At 38.7% G+C, this 26,044-nt stretch overlaps 1 protein-coding gene across 4 annotated transcripts in view; it reads right to left on the bottom strand.

Annotated features, from left to right (window-relative positions):
- Aass (aminoadipate-semialdehyde synthase) overlaps nt 1-23,457 on the bottom strand; it is a 55,984-nt gene extending 32,527 nt beyond the window's left edge. Inside the window, exons 1-9 of one of the 4 annotated variants that reach the window (XM_005333945.5) lie at nt 23,300-23,457; nt 14,389-14,613; nt 12,802-12,978; nt 10,328-10,412; nt 7,125-7,192; nt 6,868-7,014; nt 5,876-5,954; nt 5,631-5,758; nt 2,194-2,342 (exon numbers count right to left, since the gene is read on the bottom strand). In XM_005333945.5, coding sequence (XP_005334002.1) covers nt 2,194-2,342; nt 5,631-5,758; nt 5,876-5,954; nt 6,868-7,014; nt 7,125-7,192; nt 10,328-10,412; nt 12,802-12,978; nt 14,389-14,598 — 1,043 coding nt within the window. In that variant the 5' untranslated portion in view covers nt 14,599-14,613; nt 23,300-23,457. Of the gene's footprint in view, nt 1-2,193; nt 2,343-5,630; nt 5,759-5,875; nt 5,955-6,867; nt 7,015-7,124; nt 7,193-10,327; nt 10,413-12,801; nt 12,979-14,388; nt 14,693-23,299 lie in introns of all 4 variants that reach the window. The other 3 variants (XM_040291605.2, XM_040291607.2, XM_078040306.1) reach the window with 3 other exon arrangements.
- Between the last annotated feature and the right edge of the window lie 2,587 nt (nt 23,458-26,044).

The following is a 26,044-nucleotide window of genomic DNA, read 5'->3' as shown; positions in this document are numbered from 1 at the left end:
TAGATAAGAGGATGGAATTCTGAAGCTTCCAATTATTAATAATGAATAACAATGAAAGATGCTTAGAACAATGTTCAATGTGGGTGCCAAATATTTTCCAGGCTCTTGGGTTCTTTTCCTTATAGTTCAGTCTTTAAGACACTGTGAGGATCTGAGATATAAGAATCATCCCAGTATACAGTTTAGTCTTTACAAGAAAAAAAATAAAGGAATGGAAGGAGAGAAGAAGAAAGGGAAGGAGTGAAAACCAAAATAAAATTGGAAAATACCTTCCCTAGAAAAATCATTGACAGCAGACTGGTTATAGTTAAACCAGTTAACCATCTCTAAATAACTGGTAAAGTTTCAATTATACTATTTCCACTTACTTAGTGCAATGGGCCTTCTACATCATGAATTCCACATCTGTAAATCCAAACAAGACTCAAAAAAATAATTGAAAAGAAAATTATACCTCTGCTCATCATGTACAAATATCTTTTTTTGTCATTATTCACCAAACAATTCAGTAAGCGATGATATGGTTCAGTCTTTAAGACACTGTGCTATTACATAGCAATTTAATTGTATTAGGTAGTATAAGTGATCTAGAGATGATTTAAGTGTACAGGAGATCTGCATAGGTTATATACAAGCATTCACTATTTATATAAGAGACTCAAGTGTCGGCAAATAGTGGTATTCTCAGAGTTCTAGAAAAACATTCTCTCTAGATACAAATGACTATACTATGTAATTTTACATGTAATTACATGGAAATCTAGGATTGTGAACAAAAGTTTCAATCCAATATTTGAAAGCCTTCAGAGATTGGTTGTAATTTTCCTATACAATCTCCAATTACCACATGCCTACATAAATATTATGGATAGACTGCTCCACTCAGCGTCTTAAATTATACATTAGCTCCATATTTACCAAGCTTCAATTGGAAGTTGTGCTGGCAAATTGTCAATAGAACACATTATTACTTGAAATTCTCCTTTTTCTCATTTCTCCCCAGTAAGGCTTTGCCAGGCCCAGTGTGTTAGCCACAAAACAGGTACTGTTAAGGACACTATGCTTACAAGGGCCTGGAGGGCTGCTGACCCTTTAAATGACTGTTAACACGACTTCAAAGTTGTTTTTTATTTCTTTGTTAGCTTCAGATAAGATCCGACTTCAAAGTTGTTTTTTATTTCTTTGTTAGCTTCAGATAAGATCCTTCAGACAAAATTCCAAGGAACCAGCCAAAATTGCCAAATCATGCTGACCCATGCATTTTAGGTGACCTAAACTTTGTTTGTTTTAATATTAGCTTCTCTGCCCAGAGGCATTCCCATTCTATCTTTTGAGCATGCGATGTAGGAAGAAAGCATGGCTTCAAACTGAGCTTGCCTCTAAATATGATGATGATAACTCTTTCCTATATGAATATGCATGAATTTCCAAAAAAAAAAAGTCTCTTGCTTTCTTTGCTCAGAGAATTATTCCCAATGTTCTCCTTACTAACTGCAGGTAAGAAATTTTTCTTCACTCTCTATCTCCTGGTTGTGCTTGTGGGCTTTGCACCCATCAAAGGGAGAACTCTTGTGTTTGGTTACTAGTGCTCCCACTTTCTTTAAACACCCCTGATATTGTTGCTCCTACCATTCCCTAGCCATTTATTTGCCTGATATCAGCTGCATGCCTGAGAGCAGCAAATGTTGTTTTCCTCTTATCTATCCCTTAGTTTAGCAGAGTGCTAACAGACAAGTTGTTTGACAAATATTGGCTGATTGACTCATTCATTCAACATTTAATAATTATTTGAATGCCTATTCTATATCAGACGATGTACCCAGTGCTTGTGGCCATGATAAATGATACCTATCTTTAAGGAAATGAAGTTCTAATAGGAAAAAGAAAATTTTAAACACAAGAAAATAAATAATCATGAATTTAAGAGGGAAAAGGAAGGGGAAAAAATGAGAGAGATGGGAATGGGGACGCAAGAGAAGACTTCTGAGGAGGTTCCTCAAGATCCCTATGGAATTGCAGGAGTCAGAAGAAAGGTTTAAGGAGAGAGGGTTAACTGTGCCATATGTTGCTAAGAGGGCAAGTCAGTCATAAACAACCAGGTTCTCTGATATGTAGGAACATTATAAGTTTGACTTCCCTAACAATGTATGCTGCTACTAAAAACTTCCATTAGTGCTGAAGTAAAATTCTTACCTGTGAGGTAATGCAGGGCAGCCTTCAACAGCAGCAACTGAGGACTTGACTGGAGCCAAGAGACTTTGAGCATCGTGGCGGGTTAATAGGCGAGGAGTGTTTTGTTCCCAGTAGATTCCATTAATTAAACAAGTTGTATAAGGTGCAATCTGTAAAGTGAGTTCACATTCAACAAAACAGGAGATAGCCTATTTCAATACCGTGTGCTACCTATCAATAAAATCCCACAGAAATAATATTACTTCTAATGAATATAGCTACCTTTTGAAGCAAAAATAAAAATACCCTCACAGATTTCAAAATATAATTACCCTCATTATGGAAGAAAATATGAACATAATAAATACCCTAATAGGGTTGGGGTTGTGGCTCAGTGGTAGAGCCTGGTATGCATGAGGCACTGGGTTCAAACCCAGCACCACATAAAAAAACTAAATAAACAAAATAAAGGTATTGTGTTCATCTACAACTAAAAATATTTTTAAATAAATAAAAATAAATATACTAATGTTTTTGTCTATTGCATAGCAAAGAAAAGAAGAGAGAATCAAGTAACCTAGGATACCAGTAAGGTATGACCTAAATCATACTACTTCAACTTTACTGAGCTGTTTTTCTTAGATGGGGATAATGTACACACTATTCGTCAAAAGAATGCTATATGATCAAATCAGATAACTTCTGTAAGCTCCATGGAGAAATGTACTGCATAAACATAGTAACCAGGTCACTACCAGTCTCAGGAGACATCCAATCACCATATCTCCATGACAGGGCATATGAGTGGGGGGAAATTTACTAGATTCAAATTTTTTCAGCTCAAAATTAGTTTCATACATTTTTGCATGAAACTTAAGCCTCTCATTCTGAGGGTAAACAAATATAACATCAGTCCATGCTGTACTACTTAAATTTCATACCAGAATCAAACATTTTAAATTATGTAGAGCATTCCTTTTCACAATGTACATATACATTTTTAGTGTGCTTAATTTTTCATTTGTTAGTTTATTTTGAAGAGGATTTTGAATGACTAATAACTATAAAACACACAAATAAATTTTGTTTTTTAAGCTGGGTGTGGTAGTGCATGCCTTTAATTCCAGCAACTCAGGAGGCTGAGGCAGTAAGATTGCAAGTTCAAGGCCAATCTCAGCAACTTAGTGAGGCTCTGTCTCAAAATTTAAAAAAAGGGTTTGGGATGTGACTCAGTGGTTAAGCACTTCTGGGTTCAATCCCCATACCAAAAATGAATAGATAAATAAATAAATAGTGTTTTTTAGAAGATGAGACCAGTGTGTTCCTATAAGAAGTACTTGTTGCATAAATAGCTCTCTTGTACAAGATTATATAGCCACACTATCTCCCCCTGACCCCTTGTAAGCATCACATGCATTTTAAGATGACTGGCTACTATGGTTTGGATGTAGAATGTCCCTGAAGTTAAAAGTTTATTCTCAGCCCATGGCACTAGTTGGAGGGGAACAGAACTTTTTAGAGGTAGAGCCTGGTCTTCAGGTCCCTGGGACTGTGCCCTCAAAGGGAATATGAAGACTTTGGTGTCTTCTGCCTTCTCTCTCTCTCTCTTTCTTTTCCAATTCGAGATGTTAGTGCTCACTCTGACATGTGTTTCTACCATTGTCTCCTGTCATTTGTCCTCACCTGAAGCCAAAGCAATTAGGGTTACCCTATCTTGGGCTTAAACCATTAAAATTGTGAGCCAAATAAATCTTTCCTCTTTTAAAGTAAGTCGACTCAAGTATTTTTTGTAGTAATATAAAGCTAACTAATACCAAGAAAAAGAAGGAGGAGGAGGAGGGGGGAGGAGGAGGAGGAGAGAGAAAGAAAAGAAAGAAAAAAGGATACTGTGAGTAGCAAATGTTGTTATAACTATACCTAGATACGTTTAGGAAGCTCTGGGACTGATTGACTGACAGTGATTGAAAGAGCTTGGAAGAGCAGGCTAGAAAAAGTCTAGAATACTCCAATTGGAGCATTATGGGGCCATGGTGGCTTCCACTGAGATTTCAAAGGAAAGCCTGGGAAAACAGACAAAAGTTTCATGTAGGGCTGAAGTCTCTGTGGGGACTTTTGATAAGATGATGCTTACTGGAATTGTGGTAATGGAGCCAAAGAGAGGACCCCAGAATAATAGAGCAACCCAAAATGTGCAACAGCTGCTAGGGAAAGTTATGAGCAGCATGCCACCTAAGCCATGGAGAGCTGCACACATCAGTGTGCAGTCCATGAATGCAGCCATGTGGGCCAACAAAGCCGGCTGGGTAGAGCTGCCCAAGGCCTCAGGGGCCCAACTCAGGCCCCAGTGTGCCTGCCATGGTGGACTTTGGAGCTTTAGGATTTAATGTCTGCCTGCTGGATTTCACTTACTTTGGGTCAATTATCTCTTTTCACTTGCCTGTTGCCTGCTTTTGGAATAGAAGTTATACTCTGTGCCTATCCTGCCATTTTATCTTGGAAATATGTAACTGGAGGAGTTTGCCTTTTCTCCCAGATGAGACTCAGGATCTTTGAATTAATGCTGGCTGAGTTAAGCCTCTGGAACCACTGGGGATGGAATGCTTTATGTTGAATGTGAGGACATGAGTTTGAGCAGACCAGAGATAAAATGCTATGGTTTAAACATGGTTTGTTCCTCTGAACTCATGCAGAAATGTGACCCCCCAGTGTTTTATATTAATGCTTTTTAGAGAGTGGAAACTGAATCCATCCATGGTGTTTATAGGTGGAGCTTTTAGCAATTGAGTAAATTGGATTAGGCCAACAGGGTGAAGCCCCCCAAATTAAATCCTGGTGGTATTATAGGAGAGGGAAAGTGGCTGCATGGAGAGTGGGACACATGCCCTCCCACCACAACATGATATAGTCAAGGGGGGACCACCACCAGAGTATAATCCATGCTGATTGGTCTGCCAGACTACAAATCTGTGCTAAATAAACCACTTTTCTTTATAAAATTACTCTGTCCTTGGTGTTTTTTAAATAGCAATGGAAAGCTAATACACCAGCTGAGTTTATGATTGCAATTTGTGGCCAGAGAAAGGATAAACCCATGTTAGATCAAACCTCATAGACATTGTACTTTGCCAAAAGCACTAACTAATTCAGTATTATACAGAATCAACAATCCATAGAAAATGGTTTAGAGCTTTTGGGCACAGGCAGATCCAATGTAGAAACAGATATCAAAGCAAAGAACATACCCACAGAAACCCCAAAACCACTAAGGAAGGGCCACTCCAAATACCAGTAAAAGCAAGCAACTCCTATGACCAACTCATGATTCACAAAGGACTCCAAGCAAGAGATATGAAGAAGTGAAAACCCATGTACACACTTATAATTTCTCTCCTTGAAGAGAGACTAACTACAGTGCTCTCTCCATAAGCAGTGACTCCCAAGCTGAATGTGATACTCACATCAGTATTAAAACGACTTATGTACCGCTCAGGATGTTTGTCATACTCTACAGGGTCATACACACCATCTGTTTTCCTGACAAGATGATGATGTCGACTTAACACCGTCCCATACACTTTCCTGAGGTCTTGCAGAGGAAAAAGAAATTAACAAACTGGGTGACACATGATAACGATGCATGGTGACAAAACACTATAACACAGATACTGTAAAATGGTACAGACAGTCTTCCCCCTCCCCTTACCTCCAGTTTGGGAAACTTCTTTTAATTCATGGGGCTCCACATATTCACAGGGCAGTTCATTAAAGACTTCTTGGGCTCCCTGTAAAAAAAAATGTTTCAAGTAAACATCTAAAAATCAATTTTAAAAAAGAGCCAAAGCAGTTTCCGGTAAAGATTCCAATTGTTTTCCCCACAATTTTATAACTGAACTTTCCTGGCCCTGCAACCAGAGCTGCAGCATCGAAGTGCAGATGAGCTTCTTGCACACAGCCTGAAAACCAGCTTTATTCCAGTTTTTAAAAGCATGCATTAGAAGGGGCTTTAGACTTTTTTTTTTTTACTAAAGTTACTCAGAAAAGCAACAATAGTGTTTAGAAATATAGATACAATACAATAAATCTATTTCTTTTTTTATTCATTGCAGAAGAAAAAATCAAATGGCTACCTCACAATATAATAGTAGCAGAGATGTCCTCTTTGTAAGATATTTTCATTAAAGGTCTATTTTTCAATTATAAGTTTCTGAGGGAGATTACAAATGTATTCTAAAACCACCTCAAGAGGAAGTATTAAATACTTTCTTGAATTACTCTAATATCTTACTGGCAAAACTCCAAGTAGTCTTGAAAAATGTATATTCTGGAGTTACTTCCAAACTTTTGGACACGTCAGCAATGAAGGAAAAATAAATCACCCTAAGAACAATGTTACATACTTCACAATTAGTATCTCAAGAAAGACAGAAACAGAGAAAGGAAGAAAGGGAGGGGGAAATGAAGGAGGAGAAAGAAAGGAGAGAAAGAGAAAGAAAGAGGATTTCAAACCTCTGATAGCGCAGAATTCACTAAAAGCAAAGAAAATGTTTGGACCATTATTGTTCTTTGCTATTAGAAAAATTTGTAGGTAATTAAAATACTGAAGATAGAATGTCCATTCTCTATTGGAAATAGGCACAGAATGGCCCAACATCATGTCTCCAATTGCTTTACAGAAGGAAGACACGTGAAATTTACCTTGGATACATTACCAGTCCCTGTGAATACAAATGTTAAGGGCCCTATCGACTTTGGCATTAAACCCAGAGATATTTCATAGCCAGCATCACGGACAGCTTGCACAGCCTGGCTGCTATTCCTGTAGTTATGAGCCATGCCAAGATGCTGAAAGCAAGCACACACGATTCAAGTTAGTCTAGTAGCTGACATATTTTTCTATTCTTAAAGTGTTATGTATGCTTTCAAAAAAAATAAACAAAAGAAATATCTCTCACCATAAAAGGTGTGTGATGTCCCAAAGCAAGGAGCCTTAAACCCATTCCATGTAAAATGTTGATCATCCCTATTGCAGAGTCAGACCAACAGAAAGACAATTAATTGAGTGACGCTGAATATAAATGTTCAAAATAAATTCTACTCATAGCATTAATCAAGAGAAAGGACACATTTTTCTCTGTGCCCATTTGTCCATGTGCTCAGTGCCTGGGGAAGCATAAACATAGTAGCTCAGATTCAGAAGGGGCCTCAGTAGATCTTATCCATTTCTTCTGCTTTCTGCCATCCAATGTCCTAACCCAGCTGCATCATTTATCCCTTCTACTGTTGATCCTGATAAAGTGGAGTATCCTCTTCTCACCTAGAGTTAATCTCTCCTTGACGAAAGATCCCATCCCTTCCCTTCTTCCCAAGGAATTTACTCTAGAACCACTCCCTTATCTTGAACCACTACCTATTCCTCTCTACCAGTCCATTCATTTTTAAAAATTTATGCTTTTATTTATATATAACACCAAGATATGCCCTGAAATAATCACAAAAGCATGAAACCCAACCCACTCCAGTTTAGTCCCCAGTGTTCTCCCCCACCTCCACTTATCCTTAAGCACCCTCCCTCCACTCCATCCATCCTTCTTCAAACCATTTACAGTTTACTTTTTTGTTGTTGTTATCAAATTCATGTCCTGTGGACACACTCAATGCCAGGACCCACCACGCTGTGTCCTTGCATACTCATAAGATAGTTTGATCATATTCAATCTACTCTTCTTCCCTTTTCCTGACCCTTCTTCCTCCTCCTCAATCCCCTTTGTCTACTCCACTAATCTTTCCTCTATTTTGATGAATTCCCTCTCTACTGGTTCACTCTTATCAACATGTAAACATGCTCCCATCTCTCCCATACCAAAATCAAAGTCACCATTGACCCTAGGGCTCCCACCAGCTGTTTAAATCACTAAATCACTAAATTTGGTAGGCACTTTTCAGATCTCTCCACTTCCTTGCCAGAAGTATTTGGCATTGTAGACCTCCTCTTCAGTCAAAAACTAACTCTCTCTCTCTCTCTCTCTCTCTCTCTCTCTCTCTCTCTCTCTCTCTCTCTCTCTTTCTTTTCAGCATTCCTACTTGAAATGCTTCAGCCTGCTATTTTGTGGACGCTTCTTTCTATGCCCATCTTGTCACCCTCAGGATTACATCCTGGGCTCCTCAATAACTATGTTTTCTTCATAAATCTTCTCATCCAGTCCTAAACTTCAAGTACTATCTACTTATCTTATCCAAGTGGATGACCCCAAGTCTGTAACCTCCAACGAGAATTTTTCTTTTTAATTTCTCACCTAGCCAGACATATTTTGTATGTCTCCATTTGGAAATCCTTCAGACACCTAAAATTCAGCAGGCTTGTAGCAAAGATCTTAGCATCCATTCCCCCTTCTTTTTAGGGCTAGAACTTTCCCTGCACCACTCCCCAACACACACATATGCACTCACATTCCTACCAAGTTTTCTTCCACCTTTTTTTCTGAAGTCAACTTTTAAAGAAGTAATCTCTACACAATAAAATGCACCAAGTGTATAGTTTAATAATTATTAACAAATATGCTCAACTGTGTTATCACCATAATCAAGGCCCTATTGCTCTTTCTGACTGTATGCATTAGGTTTTTCTACTGCTTCATATCAATGAAAAAATAAGCACATACTCTTGTTGGGTGTCTGCTTTCTCTTGGCATAATAGTTTGAGATCTGTAACAGTATTTTGTTTCTCGCTGAAGTTTTATGTATTATATAATTATTAATGTATTAATCCATTGTCTCTTGACAGACATTTCTGTTATTTTTAGCCTATTCTGGATGGTATCCATATGTAAAAATTATTTGTATTAAATGCTGCATTTCTCTTCATAAACACCTACATGTAGAATTTACTTTGTACACTGATATTCAAGTTTGTTTGTTTTTTTTTTTTAGTTTTAGTCATGTTTTGTTTTCTTTTGGTGGTTTTAGTAATCTTGTTGTTGTTGTTACAATTTGGGGAATCAAAGCCAAGACCAAGTCCTTGCACATGCAGATAGCTCCCACTAATCTGTATCTTTCAAGGATAGATACAGATTATCATCTGTAATCTGTATCTCAAATTTGAGATGAGTAATCAACGGAGGTCTCCCCATAACACCTACAACTCCTTCTATATTATCAAATTTAATTTTATGTTACTTTAATAGAACTTATTTGTGTGTTGGGTAAGGGAAGAAAAGAAGAGGAAGTTAAAATTGAATACAAATGAATTGGTTTTTAAGTGAAAAGAATGTTATAATTTCAAAATTTGCTTTTTTTTCTTTTTTCTTTTTTTCTTTTACCATTTCAAAAGCATATGAATTAGGGTATACTAATAGATTAAAAAATGAATTTTCTGAAATCATTACTTTTTTAAAGTATATAATCTTCAGAAGTTTTCCAGCATATTTGAGTGAGAATCATTTGAATGAATGACAGAGAATATAATTTATAGAAGCATATCAGGATTCCAATTTACACAATTAAATAGTGTACTATTAGACATATTTTTTGAGAAATGCAGTTTAAAAAGAGTTTGACCTCAAGGAGCAAAGACAGACCTGTCCAGATGAAACAGCAGTGACATAAACCACAACGAGAAGTCTTCCATTTTATATAACAAGATCAAACAAATATCCAGGTCATGACTTTCCCATAGATCTTGGAGTAGTCTACTCTGATGGAGTCAGAATATCATGGTGTTTCTCAGCTAAACCTAGTTCAAAGTACTAGCCGGGATAAAAGTCAAGCAGAAGATTCTCCCAGACTCCAGCTCTCATCCTTTCAAGGAAGCTCCTCTGTTGGTTCGTGCCCCTGTACCTTTTTTTCCCCCTTATCCTTTTCCCCTATTTTCTACTTCCCAATGTCCCATCACCAAACTGAGCTCTCCAAACCGGTCTAAAATGTCCCAGTCTGTTCACAGGTGTTATCCTTCCCGTGCTTTCTTTTCCAACATTTATACTAAAATATTTTAATAATTTATCTTCTTCCCAATTCCTCCAATATTCACCAGCCTTCAGCATACTCCCATTTTAATTTTATCAGTGAAAATAAACACTCGTATTCCCTTTTCACAGAAAAGAGAAAACACAGTTACTCCTCAGGCAATTTAGAAAGTGACATAAAAGCCTGGCATACCTACCTGCCACACCGGCCCATTGTCCAAATGCCACTATTCGTACCCCTCTATGATCCACCATTTTTTCATAATCAATAAGTCGGATTTCCTGAAGAAAGGGTAAAAAATTTCTCAACCAGACCTATTAAGTTCAATTGCAATGAGTAAAGTACATATATGAACAAGTATTCTCCATGTTTTCTTCTTTCAAAATATGTCTTGACTTGCTAACCTAAATTTCCATGAAGTGCACCATGAAATATTTAGAAAAGGTTAGATCAAAAAGCTAACTGCAGGTTTACAATTGGAGATGAAAGAATAGTCCTAGAGGTTGCTAAATGGCCTTGTTGCTGGACAATGAGATGACCAAAACAGGATTTTCTGTTTTTGACAAACATACAGCCCAACCCAACCAGCACCATCTATAAATACATTTACAGCCTCTATTCATCCTCCCATTCTTCCTTTTGGTCCTAAAGAAAATTAATCCCTCCTGAGACTCATTACTGTGAACCAATCTCAAGTTTTTTCTAAGTCTTCAAAGACCACACTTCTTAAATTATTATTCCCTCTTTCCAGCATCATTCCTTTTTATTAGAATGACTGCTCCTCAGTTATTCTAAATACTCCCAGGTCTCTTCTACCTGAAAAGTAATAAGAATGGCCCCTCCCAAGTTCATACACAACTGTGTCTCTCTTCCTTCCTCCTTTTTCCTCCTCTCCTCATTCTTTCTTTTTCTACCCTTTTACAGGTAAGCTTTCTTTAAGAAGTTGAGCATTGTCTCAAAATAAAGTTGTTTTCTTGGGGGTGTGGGGCTGAAGGCATGCTGGGGATGGAGTTAAGTGATAGAGCATTTGCCTAGCATGTGCAAAGCCCTAGGTTCAATTTCTGCACCACAATAATGAATTAATTATTAATTAAATAGTGCATACTGCCTGTGTATCTTTTCTCACCTTTTCTAAAAAGCTATTCCTCCGCTTTCCTTGGGATCTTCCATCTCTGTGGGAAAGACTTATTAATTTATGCTTAAAAGCTATTGATCCATTCTAATCATAGAATGTTTTGAACACTTATTTTCTCAAACATCAAATGATTTAATAGCTGGGGTTAAGCTCGGTGGCCAAACACAGAGACAAAGCACACTTATCTAGAATGCATAGGCCCTGAGTTCCACTCATATCACTGAAAAAAAACATGTAATTTTAATTATGTCTATATATTTAAGAACATTTTACATGCATCCAACTCTAACTGGTTACAAAGGACTGCCAAAAAGTAGCCCCGCTGGTTCTGTTTTTATTAATTTTTTTTGTAATGAACAAAAGTCTTTAAAGTATTTTCTAAAGGTTGATTTGTTTGAAATGGAATATTCATTTTCTAATATGATTTCCATTAATTACTTTTGAATCTGTTCTTCAGAAACATTGCAAATTAACTACAACCTAGGTCTAGTGTATTTGAAAGTAATAGGAAATAATGCAATTCTCTTGTATAAAATACATTATCCCTATTGCTTTTCCTAGTTGTGAGCTCTCCCATCCTCAGAAGTTAGTCTATTTCTAATTCTCTAACATCCTTCCTTTAGCACAGGGACTTTGGATGACTCATTTATTTCCATTCACTCATTATACTCTCCCAACTCCATGATTATAGATACTTTCTGACAACTTCCCAATCTATGTCGGGAGGAACTGACCACCTGAGCTCTGGACTGGTGTCCCCAGTCCACTTAACTTGAGGTCCCAAACTCAACTGTTGACTTCTCCATCCGTGCCTGCTCTTCTTACAGTAGCACCATCTCCCTCTGTAGGGCCCCTACAAGTTGCACATGCCAAAACCTTAGTCATTCCTGACTCCTCTCCTTTCTCATAGTCCACCTTCATTTCACCAGTGAATTTTGTAGGACTCAGCTTTAAAACGCAGGATTGTCCATGTGACAGGACTCTCCATATGTCACAACTCCACTTCCACCACCCAGGTGAAAGGCACCATCATTTGCAGTCTAGTCTAGACTATCACTGACTAACAAGCTTCTAATCACTTTGGCTCTCCTCCTCTCACCTGCAACTACTATCACAGAGTAGACAAAAAAAAGCATTTTATTACATGACCCATTCTGTCCACTCAAATAGACCCTGGAGCCTTTGCATTACTATTACCACTTGGAAGACTCTTTCCAGAAGGGTATGGCTTAGTCCTTTGCTGCCTTCAAATGTCACCTTCATAATGAGGCCCCCCCCCCACGACTGTCCTGTGTGATCCAGTAGTGTCACCTCCGCCAGGGCCCACATTCCTATTGTCCTTCAGCATTGTTTCTCTCAACACATGTTGACAAGTGACATATAAGGTGTCATTTTTCCTATGTCTCCTTTCATTAGAATGTAAGTATGTAAAGCAGCAAGACAGATTCACTAGATGCTAAAGAAAACCAACTTTGAAGTTAAATTAAAATATTATTTTCCTGTGTTAACACTTATGCATATCGGTCACTAGTTACCTGTTTTAGAATCTCATCCAACAAGTTCATATTGGCCTCTTGAGCTTTTATTGTGTGGGAGAAGAATGCATAAGTTTTCTTGGGCATTAGTTTATCCTCTGGAGGTCTTTTAACTCCCAAAATTAGACAAGCTTCGGAAATGTCCTCCTGAAGAATGCCACCAGCTTTGACGTATTCCTGGAAATGCGATTTGGTTAAAGATTATTCCTCTGACTTGTGGTTGTCATATTTTCTCTAATAAAAAGTAGAGCAAATAAAAGCACAACTTTTTTGAAGCAGTAAAAACTTGTATGGATTAGAACTAATAGGACAGCAACTTTTAATACTTGAACTCTCCAGCTAAAGATAGACCTATTATGTTTAACTGTTATAACAAAAAACAATTTAAAAATTCAGCACACACTAATATTTAAGAACAGTTTAGCCAGGTGTGTGACAGTGACTTGGAAGCTGAAGTGGGAGGATGACAAGTTCAAAATCAGCCTCAGCATCTTAGCAAGACTGGTCTTAAAATAAAAACCAAAAAAAGGGCTGGGGATGTGTCTTAGTGGCTAAGCACCTCTGGGTGCTTTCTAAAAATTAAATTTGTTTATTTATTTATTGCAGTACTGGATATCAATCCCAGGCAGGGCCTCAGACATGCTGGGCAAGTGCTTTTCCACTGAGTCACATTCCCTGCCCATGATCATGCATTCCTAGGAGATAATCTGATATTTTATACCTTTAATGTGTTACAATGTGTAAAACATACATTGCTTATATGTATGACACAAGAGGTTAGCCTTAATAGAATCATTAGAAACAACCAAACTAGTTCTACCCAGAAGCAGAACATTCTACAAGTCAACTAGCCTGGATTCCTCCAGAAAACAGAAATAAAGGTGCTGTTATAGATCAAAAGAACTAAAGAAACATAGCCATGACTTGCAATGACCCTCAATTAATCCTTGAATTAAACTAAAATATATTTGAAATAGGGAATCTGAACATCAACCATATGAGATGTTCTCACAGAATTATTAATTTCTTAGGTATGAAAATTATATACTGGTTGTGTAGCAAAACTATTTACTCCTTAGAGGTGCATGCTAAAGCATCATTCAGTACTTGCAAATGATTTAGGAAAGGAATATATATATTGCATATTCCTAAAGTGGGAATAAGAATCTAACCCATATCATAATATTATTGTGAAATGTTTATGTCCAGCAGAATTCTGAACATAAAGGGCTTCTCAAAGTGCCTGACAGGACACACTCTAGGGCTGGGGACACACTCTTGTGATAAAACTCTCCTCAAAGAAGCATTCCCTGGCTTCAAGGATGGTGTCTTAATCAACCTTGGGCTCTCTACTGCAAACTAGGGTTGTACATGAAGGACAGAAAGAATGAAAACCATCAACACCTAAAAGCAGACACTTTAACCTTTAGCTGAAGAAAGTATGGAGTAGAGTAAAAATAACACTTTTAAGCAAAAAGAAAAGGAATTAAAGTGACACTAGCACATTTATTTTTCCTCGGATGCTTCTTATTTTTCATACACAGGTTCATTTCATTTGCACACATTTTAAAAATTGAAAACAGTCACCTTATCATGAATGGCCCGCCGATTGGAAGGCTGTATCAAGACCTTGTAGCCCAGACTGGTGATCCCTTTGATGTGCTTGGGAGCCAGAGGCGCTCTTCTCTCCCAGGCGTTGACATCCTCCCGTCTGAGAGCCATGACAGCTTTGTGGTGAAGGGCTCTGGAGAGGCTGACCCTTAGTGGGGTCAGGTTGCTCCTGTGTATTTGAAGCATCTTGAAACCTGATGACTGTGAAGGCAATGTGAGAAAACAGAGCAACAAAGGACAGGAGGGCTTGTAGGTCAGTTCTGGTCTCCTTAGAAATCTGCTGAAAAACACAGCCAACCCAAATGAGGATAAAATGTGACCAGAAGAGATAGGGACAAGAAGATACACAAGAAGGGAGGGGCAACCTCCATGTGAAGTGTACCTTTACCCAAACAGACCCAAATTCCCAAACATGAAGTTACTTAATTCCAAAGTAAGTGTAGAGCTACTTAGGTGACAGTAATCAGTAGCCAAGTCAACATACCTTTCTAAATATGTTTTACCAAACATATACTCAACACAAAAGTTGAGTACTACCATGTAAAGCCAGGAAGATGACGGAAAGCATCTCTTAATAGAGTGGTCCAAATTTTGATGACATAAAGCTTCAAACTCTGATAATGATATAAGATTCTTGACAACTTAATGCCAATGTGCCTTCAGCTTCATCTCAGGCCATTTCCTGGACATGCACTACTTGGTATGTTCTGCTAACTTGTGTCAGTCAGTGGACTATTCTTACTGGTCAGAAATGAGATGCAAGAAGAACTAGAAAGCAAGCATTTTATAAGCTGCAATATCACATGATCATTTTCCTAGTTATTCCCTGTTACTGAATTTTACAAAAGCATCATCCTGAACAGGTTGTAAATGCAAGGAAAGCAACAGCTAACCAAACCAGTTCCTCCATTACCAGGTTAGACTGTCACCCTGCTCCCATCCACCCCTACCTTGGGCTTCCTGCTTCAACCTCACTGTTCCCTCTTGTTGCCCTCAACATAATCCCCTTTCCTGGCTTTTCTCTCCATACCATGTTGTCCAGCCTTTGAATTTAAGCCCAGCCCACCTCACCTTTCCAACTGTCTCCCAGATGGCATAATTCCACTGACTGATAAACCAAAAACATCCTATATTTGTGGGCTGGGGATGTGGCTCAAGCAGTAACGTGCTCGCCTGGCATGCTCGAGGCGATGGGTTCAAACCTCAGCACCACATAAAAATAAAATAAAGATGTTGTGTCCACCGAAAACTGAAAAATATTTTTAAAATTCTCTCTCTCTCTCTCTGTCTCTCTCTCTCTCAAAAAAAAATCCTATAGATGTGGGCAGAAAGATTTTCCCACTGCTGGTGGGACTGTAAATTGGTTCAACCATTCTGGAAAGCTGTATGATTTTCCTCAGAAAACTTGAAATGGAACCACCATTTAACCCAGTTATCCCATTCCTTGGCATATACCCAAAGGACTTAAAATCAGTGTACTATAGTGACACAGCCACATCAATGTTTATAGCAGCTCATTTCACAATAGCTAAGCTATGGAATCAACCTTCAACGGATGAATAGATAAAGAAAATGTGGTACATACACAATGGAATATTACTGAGCTGTAAAGACGTATGAAATTATGGCATTTGCTGGTAATTGGTTGGAACTGGAAACTATCATGCTAAGTGAAATAAGCCAATAAAAAATCAAAGGCCTAATGAAGTTCTCTTTGATAAGCTAACTCATAATAAGCTGGGGAGGCGATAGAAGTTCACTAGGATAGACAAAGGGAATGAAGGGAATAGAGGGAGATTGGGAATAGGAAAGACAGCAGAAATTAATAGGACATAACTTTTCTGTGTTCATATATGAATACACACCCAGTGTAACTCCATAACATGTACAACCACAAGAATGACAAGTTATACTCCATGTATGCATGATGTGTCAAAATACATTCTACTGTCATGTATAACTAAAAAGAACAAATAAAAAAATTTTAAAACATCCCATCCATAGTAAATCTGCATCCTATACAGAGTAAATTTTTTATAAGATTTTACACATACATATTTAGATCTAGTAGTGTTTATTCTCTCTGTCCTCAAAGTGTTTCATATATTCTATAGTCAAACGTCATTGCAGATGGTGGTTTTCTGGATCATTTAAAGTTTAAAACTGTCTTCTTTGTAAGGTGAGCAGAAAAATGTAAATGGCATATTCTCTAGAAATTCTATACCCATAATTTTACATCTTTTAGAAATGTCCTACCCATTATCGTCATCACATAGCAAAACTTTTATGAAATATTTTTCCAATACATCAGATTTCAATCTCTAAAAGCACCCATATAGATGAGGAAATTCTGACCAAACATTTAAGCATAGAAGTGCATTCCCTGGGGACAAACAACTGCCTGCTCCCTATAATGGTCAATTTATAGAATATTTCACAACAGAATCAGAGAATAGAGCAAAACAGTAAGGAATTCAGCTGAAAAGGCTTTAGAAAGAAAAGGTCAAAATCAGAGAAAGCTGCTGACAGAAGGAAAAATTGTTAATGATTAGTTCAGGCTTCAACTGGACTAAAATGGAGATACCAAAATAGATGATTAACATTTTAACCAAAAACTGTTGCAGACTACATCTAATTTTTGGTTAATTCACATGGTTTTGTTCTTAGGAGAGATGATTATACTCAAACCCAAGCCCATAATATATAGTGTCCCCCAAGTTAAAGGAGAACCTGCAATGTCTCATGGAATCTGAATGCCTTTGTTCCCAAATAAAACCAATTCCAAAGACTGTGAATCTTTTAAACACACACACACACACACACACACACACACACACACACACATACACACACACCTTCCCAGCAGGGACTGTATTTCCTGAACCGACCCTGTATCTTCTATTCTGAGTAGCAATTCTTGGCCCTAAATTGACCCCTCCCCCAACACACACACACACACACACACACACACACACACACACACACGCGCGCACACACACACACACAGCCCAGTCTTGATTTATAACCAGAGCCACACCTCATTCCCTTGACAGCCCCTCCTGCTCCTTTGTCTGGGGTCAGGTTGGAGGCAGCAGGAAGCAGACCACACAGAGAGACAGACACACACATACAGTGTATGTGTGTTTGCAAAGTCACACTTTCTAAGGGAACTAAAAAAAGAAATGGCAGGGACTGAGCTTCTGGGATTCATTTAGGAAAGTACTTTCACTTTCATTTTTTGTAAGGAATTGTAAAATGATCATTTCTGTGACTTTCACTTCTAAAACAAATACAGCAATAGTTTGCATTAATTATGCTAGGCACTTTAAGTACTGTCACATTTCCCTCTTGCAAATATCTTACTAGGTAGATACTATTATTATCCCCATTTTACAGATGAAGAAACTGAAAAGGAGCCCTTCTGGATCAGTTGCTTTTCAACAGAAGCAGGATTTCTAGGTTAATGCTTAACACCTGGGACACTCTGTTTGCTGAAGCTTACGGAAGCTTACCATGTAGATCTAACACATGCTGTTACTCTGGCCAGCTCTTGCTAAAAAAAGGGGGAAAAATCAGATCCATATGGTATGGACTTCACAGTCATCGTAAATTATCAGTTTTCCTCCCAAGCACGCAGTGCTTCTCTTGATATCTTTTTTCTCTGTTGCATTGAAGTTCTTTCCTGAGTCTCTGCCAAGGTAAATTCCAGATTTCTGGGTGCTTAGAGAAAAGGTTTGATTGTAGCAGGTATTACTGTTCATGACCTCTTGAACCTTGAAACTTGGTCTCAGCAATGAACTTTCCAGTTACCCACGGTCATCAAGAAGTGGGTCACAGGTAACAGTGAGAATCTTGCAGTTGCACAGCAGGTGCCTAGCATTTTGTGGAAATATCCTTGTGGGCTATTCTAGCTTTTCCTGTCCTGTATTTTGTGGTCTTTTACAAGAATATCAGGAAATAAGTTCCACAGAGCTCTCAAGGAAGCAAGTCAGAAAGATTCTGGCTCACCCACTGGCTCTAGTGAGGTTAACTGATAGTGCTAAGTCCTAATTTCAATGTACAGTATGTGTAAGGAGGGTGTAGAAAAGCAAGAGGGAGATAGTGTCACATATACAGGGATAGGGGGGAATCCCTTTTCCTGCAAACTCTGTCTTCCCTTACACATAAAGGCCAAATTTTCAAATATAAAAATAAATCTAAAATATTTCTTCTCTATGTTTTTGTAAAATGGGAACAGCACTGTTTCTTATCTAGTACATTTCTTATCAAGAACTGATCAAGAGTTTGAGATCTCTCTAAAGTCATAGGAATATTACAGAAAATTACACAGAGACACATACTGAGTCAGGAAGACAATCAGAGGGCAGGTTCTCCCAGCAGGAACAGGACAACTTTCTATATTATACCGCCATAGTGGTCTTTACAATTCTCAAGGAGGAAAGGCTTAGGGGTTCCATTTAATACAGGGCTTAGCCTAACTTTGCACACATGGGTATGGGAAGACACACTTAAATGTTCTTAGTTCTTAGTATTTTCTTTTCAAGAAAAACAAGGAGGAAAATAATCATTACTGATATAGATACATGACAGATGATAGATAGGAGAGACAGAGGTTAGTACTCCATATATAGCCCATCATTTGCTTTCAGTGACCATTCCCTATTTCCTGGTCCTTGAGTGCATCATTATCCCAAATCATATGGAGAAATCAAAGCACAGTATGTAAAGTGCATTTATAAAAGTGCATATCTCAAGAAAAACCACTCTCAGAACAGAGGTGGCTAACAAGGTCCTTTCAGATAGTGAGCAGGTTGGGGCTTTTTGTTTGTTTTGTTTTGCAGTACTGGAGATGGAACCCAGGGGCATTTTATCACCGAGCTATATCCTGAGCCCGTTTTATTTATTTATTTGTTTGTTTGTTTGTTTGTTTGTTTGTTTGTTTAATTTTTAGATAGCAATTTGCTAAGTTTCTGAGGTTGGCCTCAAATTTGTGATACTTCTGCCTCAGCCTCCTGAATCTCTGGGGTTACCGGCCCTGGCCAGCCTACTGTTTTTAACAATCCATATAATAATATGAAGTAGGTAGTCATTGATTTTTAGCATGCATATTATCTAATATTTAAATAAAATATAATAAAACCCAGAACATTTTCTTGACAGTGTTAACAAAATGTAATATTTTAGCCATTGATCACAGAAGGAATGCTTTTAGCTTTCCATGACTCACAACATATTCTGGAGGTCCTTATAGGGTATGTAGTAATGATGATAAGTACTTGGTAAAGACATAAAGCAGCAGCAATCCAGGCCCTGCCCATTTTCATAGGGTCTTACAGGAACAGGACGGGGTCATTTTATTAATTTAAATAATGCAAATCAAAACCTGATGATGAATTATCAGCTAATAAATATAACTAAACCTTAAATATTTGAGTGCAAACATACCCAAAAGAAGACAATCTATATTTTCTCAAGCCCATCAGCTGCTCAGTGTCAGACCAAGACAAAAGACCCATGATTCTCTTGAACTTTCACCCACAAAGTTAGCTTCACTGAGATGGAATACAAAGTTAGCTCTGAATTAGAATCAATCCAAACTACTTACTTACTGCTTGCTTGGCCATCTCTTTGCTAAACTGAAAGGGGGTAGGAATTGATATTTATTCACTTCTGTATTCCCAGTAACTAGCACATAGGAAAACATCAAACATTTTTAAAAAGGATGAATAAATATATTGCACAATAGATAATGCACTATATATTTCCAAAAACTAGAAAAAAAAGGAGTTTGAATGCTTTCATCATAAAGAAATGATAAATGTTTAAGAAGGTAAATATGATTAAACTGACTTAAACATTGTATAATGTATTCATATAATGAAATAACACATAATATCCCATTAATATATGTTCTATGACCTTCTGTATTTAAAAATAGAAGATCTTATGTAATTAAAAAATAAATAATGAAATTTAAATAAATATCATGAAGACCTAGGCAAGAGAGAAAATAAAATAAACACATGAAATTGGGATCCACAACCTCCTTCTCCTACCAAAAACAACAACTGCTTCGCCCCTCCCCTGACTCAGGCGCCCCTCCCCTGACTCAGGCAATGGCAAGGCCCTACTGAGATGGATGGCGCAAGGCGTCCATCCTCTGGAGGAGCGCAGTATGTTTCTGGGAATGGGCTGATTTGTTTTTGTATTCCTTTAATAAGTATAGTTGTGACTTCTCATATGACCATTAAGTATGAAGGAGAGTCCAATTCTAGGAGTTCAGACATGTAATTAGCTATCTGTCCCTCCTCTTGACTTCAGTCTCCTCACCTAGTCTAGAACACAATAGTTGAGTCCCTTTCCTCTTTAACATTTTTATTCTATTAAGCTTAGTATTAACTCAGCACTGTGGATTGCAAACATTAGAATTATGAATACATTAGAATTTTAGAACATATATAAGTTTTCTGTCTATGAACATACACTAAATAGGAAAACAAAACACTAAAAACATTATGGAAGAAAAAATAGACATTTGCCTAAACAACCTGCACTGTCTACAGCAGCAGCCAGGAGCCAGAGGAACTGGATATCTCAAAGGAATACCAATGACCTGGTTCTGCAGTACCTAAACTTGTTCTGGGAACTCATTCCAAAACAACCTGTCTGAGCCTCATCTGCAAATGGAAGTCACATTAGCATCTACCTCTCAAGACTGCTGTTAAGTTTAGTTGAGCTAATGTGCATAAAGTGCTGAGCATGACTTTACATGCCATAAACACTCAAAAAAAAAAAAAAAAGTTAAGAAAACCAAAAGACTCCAAGCCTGCTCATTGCTCAGATGTGAGCACAACCTCACCCCCAGCAGAAGATATTATCTTCTCCTATTCTGTCACCTGTGGTAATTAATTTACTCACTCCCTTAAGTTTTTCTGGGAGAGGGGGGAAAAAAAAGAAAAAACAGGAGCTAGATAAGCCTACTCTTCAACTTCACCCTTTAGGCTTGGATATTCAAGATAAAATAATTACCTTGTAATATTGTATTTAATAAAATGTTTAAGACCCATGTTTTCATATTATAGCATCTTTGAAACAGGAATGCATCTTACAATTGATGGCATTTTAGGTTCAATGAATACAGTAAACTATGTTCTTGGTTAGTTCCCATGCCAAATATATAGTGTTTCTAGATTATATGAATCACAAAGAATTTTTTGGTGGCTTCACCTAGGAAATATTACTGTTTGTGATGTTGTGTCTATGAGATATTTAATAAAAGAAATTTGGGAAAAATAAAATCTTTTTTGTTAAGTGAAAACGAAAGTTCAAAATTACTTTGATAATCCTGACCCAAGGTCTTTTAACACTTAAAAGACACCAGAAAAATAATTCAATTGTGAATAGATCAAATTAAAGTGAAGTTCTGAATAACAAATGAGATTGATAAGAAATTTGACTTTCTAGAAGAGTGGGGAAATAACCCCATAAATCACCTGCAACCTTTGTCCTCCTAAGTCACTTTGCAAAATGGTAAGCACATTACATAGCCCTAAACTCATTTAGTCCTAAAATCATTTAGGATGGCTCATCTTCATGGGAAAAAGGAGGATGTTAGTGTAGGTAACAAAATAGGCAAGCCAAGACATATTTAAGTGCCACCTGTGTTTTATATTCTTTTTCTTTGTTAACAAAGTACTGAAAAGTCACTGCTCAAATCAATAGCTTACATGAGGCATAATCACAGATACATCTTCCTTACATTCCAGTAACTAATGACCCACAATATCAAAAAATGTTGCTCCTTGCTGGACTCAGGGGCTCACGTTGGTAATCCCAGGTACTCTGAAGTAAAAGGCCAGGAAATCCTAAATTCGAGACCAGCCTAAGTGTGAGATTCTCCCTCAAAGTAAAAAATAAAAAGGTCTGGGGATGTAGCTCAGTAGTAGAACGCCCCCGGGCTCAATCCCCAGTACCCTAACAGAAAGAGGGGAAAATAAAGTTAATCTTTGTTTTGTTACTGAATTAATTAATTTTTTTCCTTCTCTCCCTCCCCACCCCTCTTCTTTCTCTCCCTCCTCCTTTCCCTCCCTCCCTATTCCCTACCCCGCTCCCTGCCCCTGAAATCAATGCCTGAAAAGCACATCTCTGTTTTGAGAAGTAGTCAGAACCATCAAACCCAATCAAGGTCCTTCTGGATCCCCCTCCCTGGGCAGGCGATCACACACTGGCCTGCACAGTGTCTCAAGCGCTCAGGAGATCTAACATCCCGAGTGCCTCGCTGCCTCACCCCGGTTATCTCTCCTAGTGTAAGGACAAGGCTCTGAAGCACAGCGGGATCTGGGTCTGGGAGAGAAAGACCAGCCCTAGTCCTAGGGCGTGAGAAGTTCACCATCCCAGTGGGTAAACAGACTGCAGTGGTGACGACTCCGCGGTCATCCCCAAAGAAGCGTTGAGTGCAAGAAGTAACAAGGTGTTCGTTTCGCAACTTCAACATCAACCAATTCTTTATTCCCCAGCAATAGCACCATCACCACTTGCAAAAAGAAAAAAAAAAAAATGCGAATCGCCCTCCTTCCCGCTTCCTATTTAGAAATTCCGGAGCCGTGGGTACGGACCTCCCTCTGGAGCAGGGAAATGGTCCAGGACAAGGCTTGGCAGGGAGTCCTCAAATGCTCCCTACCCGCTCTCTCTGGCTTCCCCGGGCCACCGCTGAGCCCTCCAGGTCGCCCCTGGGCTCTGGGACCAGGAGGTCCAGCTCCCAGGAGACTCCGGCAAACAGCTGGAATCGCTCCGGCGATCTCAAAACGCATCTGGCCGACTGACCTCCCTCTCCCCACACACGCACGGTCCACCCATCAGCTTGTCCTTCCCCCGGTCCCCTCCTCACCCTGTCCGCTCTGGGACGCCAACCGGTCCCCTGCAGTCCTGGGCTCCCAAGTCGGGACAGAATCGGCGGCGAGTTCCCAGCAGAAATTGGGCTGGGGGGCTGGGAAGGAGGAGGTGTTTGCTTAACTTTGGAAGACGTCACGCCTCTTCTTCCTGCAGCCAATCAGAGGCCGCCCTGAGGGAACAACCTCCTCCTCCACCAATCGGCGACGCTGCCAGGTACTAGGTCATGCCCTGCCCCTACTCCTCCCCAAAAGTCCGTCAGCCTTTCAGATCTCTGACCCGCGTGCGTAGCTGCAGGGATCCCACCATCCCTGGGCGGTCACCGACCAGGTTTGTGAAAAGGAGGCAAGCGGGTACAGAGAAGGACGAAAATAGTCTGGGCGTTACCCGCGAAATAGATGTGCACAGCTCCTGGAAAAAAGTGGCCCGCGCGTGTGCCTTCCGATACACACTCTTCAGAGGATTTTTCCGGCCTGCAACAAGTCTATAGAGCCAGATGACAGTTCTTAGAACAATTTTGGAATCCAAATAGCAGAAATTCAATGTGGTGAACCCCCACTCAATATGGTGAAACCCCGCTCAATGAATAGAAATTTGTGAATGGAAAAGTTCAGTGCTCTTGAAAATACTGGCAGGTTTATTATTATTATTATTATTATTATTATTATTATTATTATTAATGTATTTCCCAAGATTAGTCCCAGCACTAGGGAAAAACCACCTGAATTCCAGTCGTTGTTCCCCAAGGAGAAAATAGCCATCATCCCTCTTGTTTTTACAACTTTCTCCACGACTTACTCTTCTATGCCTGCAACAGATGAGTTTAGCTACATCTATCCTAGAACATTCTTGGAACGCCACTGCTATCTTCCATTCGCTTCTCTTCCAAAGACATGAGGTTGGAATGTTCCTCTGTGTCTTTAGTTTCACACATCCAAAATCAAATTCCTAATCCATCTCCTGAAGTTTTCCCACTTTTGTGGGTACAGAGAGAATTCAGGCAGGTCCTAAGCACACAGAGTTACCAGGTAGGGTGGCATTACCTGCCCACCCTCAAATGCCTCCAGTTGACCCTCCACTGCCTGTGAATCATTGCACCTAATAAAGTTATTGTCAAGTCCCTTTTTGGTTACTTTGTATCTCAGAAATTTTCTTTTAAAAATATGTGCATGAGAAATACCATTCTTTAAAATAGGAGATTTTGAGTATTTTCCTCAGTGATATTTGCTATAACAGGTGATGGTCTCAGAAATTTCTTTGCAATGTAAAGGAACAATGGATGAGAGGGGGAAAAAAAACAGACCTTGAATATATCCCAACTCAGCTTGTATTGTCAACTCCTCAAACTCCTTCAATATGAAACGCCTGCTGCCCAAATGGGGGCTGACTCCATGTTCCTGGAATTGGAAGGTTGATTCTAGGCCATTCAAACTACTTTTCTTTCTCTTTAACCACTTTGCTTTCCCTCTTCTTTTATTGTTCCTTGCTTTTCTTCTCTCTGAGAGGTCTTGAAGGTACTTAAGCATGGAGTAAATGGAACCTAGACTTAATCCCCTCCTTTGTCACTCACTAGTAAGTCACTTAGCCTCTTTAAACCTCATTTTCCGTCATCAGTACAGTGCAGAACATCACAGGGTTGTCAAGATTAAATGATGCATGATCTCAGTACATGAAAGCTAATGTTGAGGCATTTGTTTAGTCAACTTTTCTTCACTGAGAAAAACAATTGAGAGAAAGAAAAATTTATTTTGGCTCACAGTTTCGGGGGAGTCAGTTCATGGCTGACTGGTTCCTTTGCTTTGGGCCTCACTTAAAGCAGGGCATGGGAAGGAAAGCTGCTCAGCTTGTGGCAACTAGGAAGCAGAGTGAGAGGAGGAAGTGTCCAAGGACAAAATACATTATTCCAGGGCATGCCCCCAATGAACAACTTTCTTCATCCTTGCTCCCTGACCCACAGTTTCCAACACCTCCCAGTAGTCCATTCAGCTATCAATGGATTAATCCACTAATAAGGTTGGAGACCTCATGATCCAATCACTTCCCAAAAGCCCCACCTCTGAACATTGTTGCACTGTGGAATAAGTCTTTGTCACATGATTCTTTGGAGGAGCACTTCATATCCAAACCATAGCAGGTTTAGTATTTTTTCCTGTCTCATCTTCCCCTCACCTTTCATTGCACTCACAACCCAGTCTCCTTCTTAAACAACTTTGGCATAAAGAGAAAAGACATGGGCATTTAGGAGAATGAGAAAATAGACAGGAATTTGATATTTCCTAGATATTTCTATTTATTTCTCAAAACTTTTTACTTCTTATATGAACAGCAATTTTTATAACATCATCTCTTGTCCATACATAATAGAAAATTATTCCACTTTTTATAAAGAAAACTTTCTCTGGACTACAGGTGCAAATTCAAATGATTTTTTTTCAAAAATAAGTAGTTTAGGTTAGAGTAGTTTTTAAAAGACAACTACTATTGTTGCTTTAATTCCCAAGTTCTGTTGGGAATGAAGCCTACCTTTTCACCTTTCAAGGAATTTGAAACTCCATTTAAGTGAGGCAAGAGCAGAACTACCCTCTGTTAAATCTAAATTAGAACTCCTGTACCAAGGTTGTGGGTGGAGATACTGATATCCTGAGAGATTATTCTACCACCACCACCACTTCACTACCCAATACCTTCAGATGAAAGAAACATTGAATATTAATTTCTAGTTCACCTTCTTTGCCTGGAAAAT

This window comes from Ictidomys tridecemlineatus, chromosome 2 (assembly GCF_052094955.1).
Source record: "Ictidomys tridecemlineatus isolate mIctTri1 chromosome 2, mIctTri1.hap1, whole genome shotgun sequence".
Taxonomy (NCBI): domain Eukaryota; kingdom Metazoa; phylum Chordata; class Mammalia; order Rodentia; family Sciuridae; genus Ictidomys; species Ictidomys tridecemlineatus.
This window is presented reverse-complemented; position numbering and strand designations above follow the sequence as displayed.